General features: G+C 36.0%; 1 protein-coding gene across 1 annotated transcript; it reads right to left on the reverse strand.

The window, feature by feature from the left end:
- Positions 1-434: 434 nt before the first annotated feature.
- On the reverse strand, positions 435-11,901 carry gtpbp8 (GTP binding protein 8 (putative)). Its single transcript, XM_033986731.2, has 8 exons — positions 11,780-11,901; positions 10,595-10,810; positions 9,422-9,575; positions 8,019-8,117; positions 6,863-6,993; positions 6,193-6,292; positions 4,259-4,377; positions 435-2,633 (listed from the first exon to the last, which is right to left on the reverse strand). The coding sequence occupies exons 2-8, from the start codon at positions 10,756-10,758 to the stop codon at positions 2,543-2,545; spliced, it is 858 nt and encodes a 285-aa protein (XP_033842622.2). The 5' UTR covers positions 10,759-10,810; positions 11,780-11,901; the 3' UTR covers positions 435-2,542.
- Between the last annotated feature and the right edge of the window lie 1,115 nt (positions 11,902-13,016).

Raw genomic sequence — 13,016 nt, forward strand, 5'->3', positions numbered from 1 at the left:
TGGATTTAGTTTTAGCTCCATGTTATTCCACATTTCTCTTTCTCACTGTGCATCCTTGTCTCATCTTAAACTTTGACTGTCCCACATTATATTTGTCTTGGTAATAATTTACTCCTGGCTTTAAACATTATCTGTGCAGTTTTAAATGCCATAAGCTCATCTAGTTTGAGAATGTTTGAATGGAATAATAATAGAGGAGTTTGTACATAAGAACTGGCATAATTCTCTTGTTTCTGTTGTATATGCAGTGTTCCCTAGGCCCAGTCCTCTAAACAGTATGATACATGTGGCAGGATGTGCACAGGGCACGTGGCTGCAGCTCATGATCACTTTTAAAATTAGGTTGCCTTGTAAAACACAGTCCAATTTTCACACATGAAATTTTGAGAAGTATATAAAAAAGAAAAAAAAAAGAAGAAACTTTTTGCAACATGACCTACTTGGCATGAAATTACATTTTATTTGAACATTTACATGCAAAACATTATAATATGATATTATTTTATAATTGCATAATTTAGCAAAATATTGGAGAAAAGTAGAAGCAGATATTACAGCAGTTCAGTCCACTATCTTTCATTTTATTGGAATGGAGCAGTTACCCATAACTAATCATCCCAACATTCCAGTACGAGTTATGTGAATGTCTCACTGTGCGGTTCAATGTACAGGACAGGGGAGCTGTCTCTGTTTCTCCAGTTTTATCAGTTGTCACCTTTTGTCTGCTTTCTGTGTCATTCAGGCTGCTGTAAACTCTGTGCCTAAGCTCCTGATGTGACTGAGTTTATGTCTGAACATTTAATCAGTCTTAGACCCACAAGCCAGTTCTTATGGCTAAACCTGTGCTTCTTCCCTTGTCGTAGTATTGACGAGCGTTTCTGCAACATTAGTGCAGACACGCTCGTCAGTACTACGCAGCACCTGCATCAGTGTTTTCCTTTGTCTTTTATGTACGAGCAAGAAGAAGGGATATAAAGTGACAAAAAGCTTGTCGCAGAGACCTTGACCTTGACACTCATTGTCATAAAACCTTTTATGAGATGGTGGTGGCTCCACTTACTCATTTGTGTTTCCTACATGTAATTCTATTGCACATTTTGCAAACCATGCAAGAGATTAGTTGTCAACATATTAATATACATTATACTCACATTCTAGCTAAATAAATGTTTATTTTGTCTAACATTGTTCATTATTATTCATGTCCAAAATTTTGCAGAAGACTTGAAGGCAAGTGGTGTTTTATCTATTTTATAGGGTTATTATCTCGTTGGGGACAATAAAATGACCATAAAGAAATCATGTCATAATAGAATTACAAAGAATATCCTATTTTCCAATTATAGAACAGAATAAAAATGCCATAATGATACCTTTTATGGAACGACTTACACCATACTTGATTGGTTTGACACGAGGCTATAAAATTCTGCCATTATGGTTGTTTTTTTATCATTCCAGTGCCAGCTTTTGTTGGACAGGTTACAGATAAACAATCATAAAAAATACTTGTGTATATATTTCAATACTGTAGTCAATATCTCAAGTATTACCATAGATTCCTTGGATGTTGTGGCTGAGTGAATGATCATGGCATTTTTAGCTTTACTTGAACGCCCCATACCCATGTATTAAATGTATTTATTTCCTTAGTTGCCATGGACGTGTTTGGTTGCTCTTGTGGCTGACTGGCACATTGAGCAGCTTTTAAACTTTTTGTAAATTTTTATCTTAAGCCCACCTCGTGAATACAGAGCACAGATGAGCTGCAAAGTTTTTTCTTTGTTTTGAGAAGTAAACAGAAGCAAGATGAGGCTTGGGCTTGGCGGTGATTAACTAAAAGATAGCTAAAAGGTACACGACAATACACCAATTTACTGTAGTTTTTAACCACTTTAAGCTGGTCTCTTCCTCTTCTCCTTCCCTCGTTTGTGCATGATCAAACGTGTGTCACTTCCTGGATTTGGTCCAAAAGGCCGGTCCTTTGCGTTCACACTACATAGGGCCAGACTTTAGTGCCGTCCAAGAAAGCCACTTTTTCCCAGACCGAAGGACCAGCTATTTAGTCCAGACCACGGTCGGCAGGAGCATTCACTCGTGGACTTTGGACCAAACCAAACAGACAAAAAGGTGTCTGAGAAGCGCAGTATGTTTCTGCAGCTAAACTTGAACTTCCCTCAGGATGAATAAAGTATCTCTCATGTTTGAGCAAAATGTCTCTTGCTCCAGCACAGATATATTGTTGAAGCCAGAATAAGTCTTCTGAGTTCTGTCTGCATGTAATTATAAAGCATTTTATTGTGTGATAATCAAGTACGTGTTAACGTTAACGTTAGCTTTACCATCAAGGCAAAACTTTGCACTGGTCACTGAGAGTTGGACCACTGCAAACTGTTTAATAGGAATTTGTTTTTCCACATTTTTAAGACCGTAAAATCAGGCACGATGTCTTAAGGTCTTCCTCTTCCTCTGATTCCTCTGTATGAGTCCAGTTGAGATGACCCTGAAATTCCATCCAGTGTCCCATGTCCTCCTCAGTTTGTCAGCTCTGAGCCGTGTTGGTCAGCTGGACTTTCCCTGTGATGTGGGCCACAAAGCACCGGAGCAGGTAGATCCCCCAGAAGTTCAATGAGCTGTTTCAAAACACACACAAAAGATAAAAAGTGGCAGTACTTTTCGTTTAGTTCTTGTTCTTATCTTTTAAATAAACATACCACTGTGCATCGTAACATACGTGTTTTACTGCATGTAATCTTTGATCCCTCTTAAAATGACTATACATGGAGTCTTTGTCATAAACGTAGTTCATAAGGTGCACTTCTGTGGGCTATTAAAATGTAACCCAGGGCTCTGATGTCTGTCTGATTAAAGTATAAATAATTTTTCTTTTGCTTTTCTCTCATTCGGGCATCTGTAAACTGCTGTAGTGTTTCTACTGAAAGTCACCTGAAATGACTGAGCTCACCTTAGAAACATGCCGACCCATAGTTATACATTTAAATGAAAACCATTAAAAAGTATATTTGGTAACATTTTATAATAAGGGGACATGAACTTATGCATTATCTTACTTGAATTTATGCATGACAATGTATGATACCATGATAGGTAACACAATTACCCAATGAATACTGATGAATATATTTGATTTGACTTTTTATGAGTTTTTCACATCTTAACAGTGACAGTGCAGAAATGAAAGGTGCCACCATTTTGTTGGAGGGTCCACCAGCTTATCCCTATCAAAATATTACACAATATGGTATCAAACCTTGCCATCTCTATGGACACAAGCAGGTGGCATTATAGGGGTCAAGTTATAGGTCAGATCTGTGGAAAGGTGGGCCCACTTATTGTAAGAATACATATATATCTGGGTCAAAATATTTGAGCCAGATATATATGTAATCAAAACAAGAAAGAACTACAGTTTGTATTAATCTTTATAAGATGTAGGCCTGCATTTCAAGACAAATATTTTAAATAGAATATGTGTAAAATTATACATTTCTTATAAATCCTATTGAAGCAAACTTCCCTTATAGCTCTAGCCTGCACCCCCACACAACTCCATCACATAACTGTATGGATAATCACTTACTTTGACAATAAATTCTTTGCAGTGTGGCTTATAGTAAATACTGTAAATACTAATCTAATGCCCCTTCCTGCTCACACTGCAGTTTAGAAATGCTGTCAATCAGACCTGTGGCTAACGTTACCGAGAGCGACTTTGGGGAAAGAAGGCACTGGATTTGTCTGTTATTAATGTTAATAACTTGAATTACGGAAAAAAATAGCGAAATGGAAACACCAGGATCATGCAGAGCGGGATAATACAAACATTTTAAGACCAAACTAATGAGGCTAGCTGCAGCAGTTATAGAGACGGGTGAAACACTTTACATGTTTCAGTGTAAAGTGAATTGGAGCCGATGGAGCCAAAAGCGCTCTCATGATTACTTCTTATTTGGAAGGCAGTGGCTAGCAGGTTAGCTATGTCCATTTATATAAACAGTCTATGATTACCGCCCAGTAAATTTCACATCCTGCACTATTTTGCCCTTCTCTCTCCCTCCCTCCCTGAGCCGAAGCATAAATTCTTCTGTACTTGCATGCGCTGTTTTACAACAGTACATACATAGCTACATACAGTAGATCATTACAGTAAACAGTAAACCCACTTTAATGAGATTTTTGTAAACGTGACAAACACAGTTTAGTCTGTGAGGTATGTGGCTTTTGAAGCAATGCTCACCTGACCAGGAAGGGCTGAGGGAAGCAGCTCGTGGTCTCACTCTTGATGACATTGTGCACACTGAGGAGGTTCTGCAGCAGAGTGCGAGTGCCACCTTTGTCCATTTTTGTCAACACAATCTAAATGCAAAGACAATAGATGCATTAAGAGTTCAGCTGTAATTAAGCACAAAAAAACAATCACTCAAACTTTATATGGTGTTCAAATATAACATGTACTAGTGCTGTCACGATACGAACATGTCAAACGATTTAGATACTAACGAATAGACTATGTAAAACTATGTGATTTTCAACATTAAATAATAGTACTTTCTTTTATATTACTGTGTGAAGTTACATCTGTGTAATCCCTCAGTCGTCCAGGTAGGTTCCATAGTGGTCCATGGGCGTATACTAGTCTATGTGGTGTGTTCTGATGCAGCTCAACATTATTCTAAAGCTATTCAAGAAAGGTTCATTTCTGTCAATGTGACTTTAGTGACTTTACCTGCTCAAATGAGTATCTAGTTTCGATATTTTGATTTTTGGTACTTTTGAAAACCCCACCACGTACCATCTCAAACTGTTCACGTGATGTACCACGTAAGATGAAAATTTGTTTTCACACTTCCATCCGCTCTAAAACCGGACTTTATCAAGTTTAAATTACAGCTAAACCTGGTCTAAAATGAATCTAAACAGGGTCTACATGAGACTAAACCTATTTCTGAATAATAATTAGCCCAAAAGGAGGACAAAAACATTAAAAGATTTGTCTCTAAATAAACATGACACACGTATCACAGTTTGAGAAACACTGACATAAACAATTAAAAGTATTCCCTCAAGCTGCTATTTATAAGCTGCCCTTACTCATACTGAATAATGGTGCCAGTGTTTAATTATATGACACATAAATAATGGAGAGCCGTTACAGAGCAGTGTGGACAGCAGTTTAAAATAGCCAAGTGCCCGCTCAGCCTTAACTCACTGTGGACATAATGAATAAGACTGAGGAGTGCGAGGGACTCTGAACAGATGTAAGACAGCAAGTGGTGATCAGTTTTTCTCTCTGCACCAACATCAATATCAACACATAAACTGCTGTGTTAACTGAAAAAACATTCAAGTTGGAAAATTAAAATCTGATATTCACAGTGCAAAGAAACACATGAGACACATCTTCAGATCTTGAGTTGGCCTTAGTCTGGAGTATAAAAAACACCTCATGTTCATGCTAATTTGGTGTTTTAGTTCTCAATATCATAATCCAGACAGAAAGCAGAATGAACCTCACATGAGCCTCTCGTTTGGGCTGCCAGTTTCAATGCTGAAATCCTGTTGGTTAAAACCCAAAATGACTCTCTCTGATCTGAACCCTCACTACCTAAAGCCCAGTATCTGCAGCCAGTCATTAATCAGTGCCTCAGCTGCTGCAGTATATGCTGCTGATATCCTGAGAATGAGAAAAACATGTATGTGTCCTTTATCTGCAGGTTAAGGCAATGGCAACACAGGCTCAGTGGTGATTGTGGTACCTTTTTAAAACTGTAAAAGCACAAGCAATGATAATAAATTTACATACTTAAAGGTTGTACTTTGTAATTTTTTCTGGTGGAGGGTCTGCCAATTGGTTGTCTCCATGGAGATGTTACTTCTTTGCTTGGGAAATTCCGATGTATGGCGTTAAAACTTTTCTATCTTGCGTTTTTTCAATTATAGGTGACATAATAATACCCTACCGTACCTTTGCCGACTTCTCTCCATGGAGTAAGATAAGTTTAAAATCTTACTGTGCAACATTCTAGCAAAAGCAATAATATTCCCATTAAGAAAGCAAGTGGCAGACCCACAACCAGAAAAGTTGCACATTGCACCTTTAAGAAGCTTGTGTAGTGCAGCATCAGTGTATTTTATTACTACTACCATGAAATGTGCATTTGTTTATCGTACCACATAAGGTCGTCCCGTTTCTTCACACATCTCCAGGGCGATATGGTCTGCAGGCTGTAGACCCACACTACCGTCCACCAACAGAAACGTCCTCACCAGACTGTAAAAGAAAAGAAAAAATAAATTATTATTAGACACATGGGTGGAAAGTAACAAATACCAAATACTAATGTTGCTTTATCTGAGTGACATGAATTTTTCTTTTATAGTAGATTTTTAAACCTGCTCTTGTACTTATTTAGTGTAATTCTAGCCATGTAATTGTAATTGGTTACATTTTAAATCATAGAAGTTACTAATTACTTCACAGGTCCAAATTGCGCAATCCACGCGCCCAAACCAACACACATATAACAGCACTGCATCACCTGCTCTGACTGACTGGAACTCAGAGAATATGCAAAAACGTAATTCAAAATTCTTCTAAAATTGTGTTAAAATGTAAGTAGTACTCTGAGTAGCATATTTCATGTGTACTTTTTACTTAAGTACAATTTTGGCAGCTGTACGTTTTTAGCCATGTAATTGTACTTTTATATGAGTATAAATTTTCCACCATAGTATATACACATTATCAGTACAATTCTATCAAATGTATAATAATAACATGACTTGTTGGGCATTGCAGCATTAGTTCAAAACATTTGCAGATTTATACTGGGTGGCTTACTTGGTTCTTGTGAAGAGGTATGGCTCCACGATGTCCACAAAGTCCTTGGGCGCCCGGTGTCCATAACCAGGCATGTCCACGATGGTGAAGGATCGGCCCACTCTGAAGAAGTTCATCTTCTTTGTGTGACCCTAAACCATCTAAATTTTAGTTTTTGACATTTACTTTTCATTTAGTTTTTGTTGTCTACAGTGCATAGACTGTATAAAGAAGTGGATTAAGGGAGTGTGACATCATCCATAGTGTTCGGGCAAATTTGGAGCAGAGTTCTGTGTTTGGAATTCCAACTGCGAGTATCATAGCAACCAAACAGCCAATCCGGAGTGAGGCTGTTGAAAGTGTCGGCCCTTCCTGCCTACACCGCTTTTTTAGCAGGGAGCAGGCACTTAGCAAAGCTGTCGATCAAACCTGTTACTAATGCTAGCAGGAGCGACCTCAGAGAAAGAAAGCATCTGATTAGTCTGTTATTAATGTTTATATCTTGATTTAATAGAGACACAGTAGAGAAGTAAAAAAAACAGGATCATGTAAAGTGGGTTAATATGAACATTTTAAGAGCAAAATGATGAGCCTGACAGCAGCAGTTACAGAGAGAGGTGAGACAGTTTTTCAATAGAAAGTGAATTGAACTCGCCTCCAGGATCCTGTGAAATTTCTTCCTCAATGGAGCCACAGAGGGACAACTCCAAAAAACAGTTATATCTGGGTTTAGATTTTTTAGATGACCCACTCTGTGTATGCCATTAGTCTTTCTAGAGACAATTATCTTGACTAAAAACAGCTGAATGTAAAGCTCTCAGTACTCTGCATTAGACATCATTATTTCAAAGGTACCCATCTGCATATTTAGAAGGCACCAGGATCTGATTTTTGAGAGTACTTAACTATAATATAATATTGTTTCCTCACTAAACATATGTGAAATTGTGTCTTTCTTTTCCCAACTAAATGACGTCATCAGGTGCTAATCCAGAATAGCTCATAGTTCATTGTGAATACCTTCTCTGGACATGTTCTGATCATTTCTGTGCTCACTCAACTCATGTTAGCAGGTTGGTTTTGCACCCCCTGCTGGTAAAAATCATTATTAACCTAAATTAACTTTTCCATATATTGTATTATTATGTGAACGGGTTTATACCAAAGGTGTTCTTACAGGGGTTTTGGAGACCCGGACCTCGACCTCAGGAGTCAGAGAGAACAGAGCTTTGATGAGGGACGACTTTCCCACGTTACTTCTGCCAATGAAACACACCTGCAAGACAGAGCAACAATTACATTTTTGTACAACTAAATAATAGCAGAAATACACTTATTATTCCTAACATATTTAGTGACTTTGCAATTTAATATTTTCATTCAAAAGCCCATAACATCATACAGTATTTACAATTCAGAATTTAAATATAAATAATTTAAATACCTCTCAAAATAAGATTAGAACAAGACAAGACACAATTCTCACATAGTTCATAATAAATACTTTATTCATTTATTTCCTTTTCTTCTTATTTTCTCATAAATTATTTTCTGTAAGAGTATTGGTTGACCCAAAATATAATCATAATTTCACTCTTCAGCAGTCTAATGTAATGTAACCCATATTGTTAACAGATTGGTGGGAAAATAAATAAATAAAATACATTAAGAGATTGTTTGCCACTGGCACAAGATCTTGTCCCTTCCCCAATATGTAGATTGTAGGTAGATTTAAATATTGCTGGTTATCAAATAACATCACAACATTCTCCAGGGCAATAACCTTTAATGCAGATGGAGTCAACTAATATAAATATTATTCAAATGCAGAGTTTTGTAGTAGACTGAGTTCTACAGTGTACTCACTAATAGAAATAATCAGGTTACCTTTTTGATATTTCATGGCAAAGTAATCAATAATGTAATCAATAATATAATCAATAGCAAAAACTGGCTCCCTCCCTCATACCAGAGTATGACATCATCACATTTTAGAGTCTTAAAACCACCAATAGGAACTCCTATTTATAAGGCTACGTTCACACTGTAGGTCTTGAGGCTCACTTCCGATTTTTTTCAAATCAGAGTGGCTGTCCACATTGCAAATAAAATGTCCAATGTCCACATTGCAAATAAAATGTGACTCATATCAGGTTTTGTGTGTGAACCCAACAGCCCTGAAATGGCCAGATCGTCATGCTGTGTCACATTATGACACAGTCTGTATCTTTTAAATATATATTAGTGATAACAATTTATCTGTATATAATAACCTAAATATAGTCATCTTTATCTTTCCCCTTAAAAGGCTAAAGTGGATATTTTACGTTCAACACACTTCAAAGTCTCATTTTACTTCTAGCTTTGCTGCTGTTGTTGTCTGGCAGATGGTTATTTGCATTTCATTTCTGCACTTTAAGTGAAATATGTGGCACCTGTAGCATTTCAGGGCTGTAAAAGTCACATAAATGTGACTTGCATGTTCAGACAGTAGAACGGATTAAAAAAAAATCAAATTTGTTCACACTAACATGAAAAAATCAGATCCAGGTCACATTTGGATATGAAGGATAAACAGACCTCAGGCTGTTTGATGTCGGGAGCGTGGTCCATCCTCTCAGCAGAAGTGTAGTAATCGATGCGATGAGACGGAGTAGAACAGAAGAGCTTCTCTGCTCGGAGCATGTCCTCCACACTAGGGTGAAAAAGACAAAAATCTGACCTGTCCACTGACCTGCAAAACAAAACAATAAAATGGCTCATCTAGATGTTTTCATAACAAATTTACAATTATACTAATGCTAGTATTGCACAATATATCACAATCAATTCTAAATCACAATCTGCATCAGCACAATTATTAAATTGCAAAGACTGAATTTATATCCTAACACTGTTGCTAACTAGGGCTGGACTTAAATGAATGAATTAAACTAGAATTTCAAATCAATTTATTTAGAAGAAAATCAATTTCTTTATTGCACTGGAAATCACAATGAAAATGCAAGAAGGGCTGCTCCAATGAGCAGCCCTTCTTGCATTTTCATTGTGTCACAGTCACAGTCACTGTGTTTCAGTCACAGGGCAAAGTTTAACACAGGTCTAAGTAGCATTGACTGCTTTAAAATCAGTGACATCAAATGGCTGCATGTTTAATGTTTCATCTCATTCATAAAAGATTTCCCCCAATAGTCAATGAGTTAAATATCTGAATCTGACAGATATCATATACAAACCTTTTAGTTTTGACAATTTTCTGTAGCTTGTACAACATTTTTAGTGGACAGGGGGAAAAATTTGAAAATTGAATTTGAGAAAAATTGACAATTAAATTTTTAGGCATAATTCCCCAGCCCTATTCCTACACGTTTTTGTGTCTGTAACTGCTTTTCTATCGGTCCCTATTCAAATAAACCAAATAAATAAATTTAAATATTAGAATGTTCTCTGCAAAGAACAAAATATCCTGTCATTTTTATGTCTGCCAGACTAACAGCAACTAGAAATTTTAATGGACACAATTATCAGATAGTACCTACAGTTTAGACCTCTACAAACAAGTTCTGAAAAGCATGGGATTTTTGTAATAGTTCAGCAGTTCATATATCAGTATTCTCTCAAATGCTTCTGGTGGTGTTACTTTTTAAACATTTATCACAAATCCAATTGCAATCTCAACATTTGACAGAAAAAATGCAATCAGATTTTATTTAATTATTTTCTTTTGCAGTCAACCAGTGAGCCATTACTCACCGGTCAAGGTAAGGTTCCATGTTGCTGAAGGGGTATAAGAAGCTCTGAGCCTTCTTTTGAGGTAGTGATGTCACATTTTGGAGCGAAGCGAGTTTGTGGACATTCATACAGGCAAAAGTCCAAACTTCAGGGAGAGCCCTTAGGCGTAAATGATGACTAAACATGTTTAATTTCTACAACTTGCAATCCATTCAAATCTCACTCCACTTGAAAAGCCTAGAAAACAAAAGACAGCGAGGCATTATATTAACTGTACAGAGTAACTATTATGTTAAATTAATTGCAGTTATGTATAGGGTGGTCAAAAGCATCAAAAATAGATACTAATCGATACTAAAACTAGTATCTAAAAAATTGTAAAAAAAAAATAAAAAAAAAAAAAAATCAAATAACTGGATAAAATGTGACCTTTCATCTTGAGTTTTATTGGAACTAGTATAAGGGCACAAGGTATAATAAACAAATACTATTATTTTGTGCTGAAATTTACAATATTATCTAATAAAGACATTTTAGTTTTAAAATGCTCATGTGTATGAAAATTGGTATAGTGTATTCTTTATTTCTTTGTATTCTTTGGTATTGAAATTTTAGTATTGTGATAACAGTAGTTGCCGAGGGTACGAATTATGCTTAAGTTTCCTTGGCACATAGTAACAGGTTTTTACATTAACTTCAACAACAAAAAATAGACAGTTTGAATAGTGCTCTTCTTATTAACTATCAGGCCCGCTATAATTGATTTAAACATTAAAAACATAACAGGGAAAAATAACATAATACAATTTTCAAGCAAAAGTATAGGTCTTTAGGACAATTACATCTAATCTGTACTGTTTATAATAATAAAATAATGCTAACATGTATCAAGTGGTATTATCTGCCCATGACCATTGGCAATTTAACTGTATTATAATAGTTACTTTAATACTACTCATTCGTTTGCTCTTTCTACTTTAAGACAATATTTTACATTCATGTGACTAATTCTGAGATTAAGTATTTATAGACCACCACTTCCACGATTATCTAAGAATATTTGTAACAAAACCTGCTCAGTATAGCATCATACCACCAGTCACGTCAGGGTAATTGCTAAAATGCTAGCAAAATATTAGCATTAGCGACAATAAAAGTATTATTTCGGGCAAACGATGCATAATAATCATTCTATTTATGGCTCACCTAAAGAGCATTTATTTCAGGTGAAAATAAGCAAAACATGTCTCTTAGTTTCGCTTGAAAGGGGGGGTTTACTTGAGGATATGATTCTAAAGTTTACAGCTGTCCTCCATGCTTGGTGCAATGCTTGGTGCAGCGCTCAAATATGTCCGACCATATAACAAGGACATATACAGTTCCGCTTAACAATCGCCGCGGTCTTTTAGGGCTCTTTTGTGTCTGTGTCTATCCTGAATTTATATAGCTTACCTTTATTTTATTTTATTTGGTTGCAATTTTATATTTTACTTTAAAACCCTATGAAAAATAATTGTTAAAAAAAGTCCAATGTTTCTCTTGTGCAGAACAAGGATTTTCTGTTGGTCTTAAAGATCTATATTTTGCAAGAAAGAAATTACATTTATCCTTATTATTATTTAAAAAAAAAAAAAAAAAAAAAAAAAAAAAAAATATATATATATATATATATATATATATATATATATATATATATATATATATATATATATATATATATATATCTTCTCTCTCTCTCTCCCTCTCTCTCTCTACACACACACACACACACACACACACACACACACACACACACACACATATATGCATATATGATTAGAACACATAAGATGATGCTCACAATGCATAAAATAAGAGGAATAATATTGGACCACTGCAAAACTGTTTTAAATGAACTAGTTTTGTCTCTGACATTTCAAGATAGTAAACATCAGGTACAGTGCCTTTAAGTAGACCTGAGCTGGAGGTGTCAGTGAATTTATGGTGGTGTAGGCGATGGAAAATTGACCATTATAAAGTCTAAAATATATCCTTTGGTAGTGACAAAGGGGCTTCATTTGAAATCTTTCCTCTACTCTAAATTAAAGCCAGCATCCTGACGTTCCATCATATTTGCAATGCATCATTGTGAGCAGCAGATGGTAGTGTTTGGCTTCAAAACTGCTACTGAGGTGCCAGCAAGGAGGAGACGACTGAAGGATACTAAGCTAAAAGAGAAAACCAAACTGTCACCTGACCAAATCTGCAAACTGCTGGAAATTTGTATAAATACCACATACTTTCAGTTCAGAGGAAACTTCTTCAGGCAAATCTGCAGCTGTGCCATGGGCTCACCGGTCTCTCCTATTTTTGCTAACTTATATATGAAGCAGAATGCACTGGCCTGTGTGGATGACAACTGGACAAAAATCAAAATTCAAGATCTGGAACTCTTTACTGCAGA

Source organism: Periophthalmus magnuspinnatus, chromosome 21 (assembly GCF_009829125.3).
Source record: "Periophthalmus magnuspinnatus isolate fPerMag1 chromosome 21, fPerMag1.2.pri, whole genome shotgun sequence".
Taxonomy (NCBI): Eukaryota; Metazoa; Chordata; class Actinopteri; order Gobiiformes; family Gobiidae; genus Periophthalmus; species Periophthalmus magnuspinnatus.

What these genes read in the sequence shown, in the direction of transcription:
- gtpbp8 (XM_033986731.2), bottom strand. Translation starts at nt 10,758, where the DNA reads ATGTTTAGTCATCATTTACGCCTAAGGGCTCTCCCTGAAGTTTGGACT. An exon ending in TACCTCTTCACAAGAACCAA is followed by an intron (nt 6,293 to 6,862) that starts GTAAGCCACCCA and finishes TTTCTTTTACAG; the next exon opens with TCTGGTGAGGACGTTTCTGT. An exon ending in AAACGGGACGACCTTATGTG is followed by an intron (nt 4,378 to 6,192) that starts GTACGATAAACA and finishes CTTTGCATTTAG; the next exon opens with ATTGTGTTGACAAAAATGGA.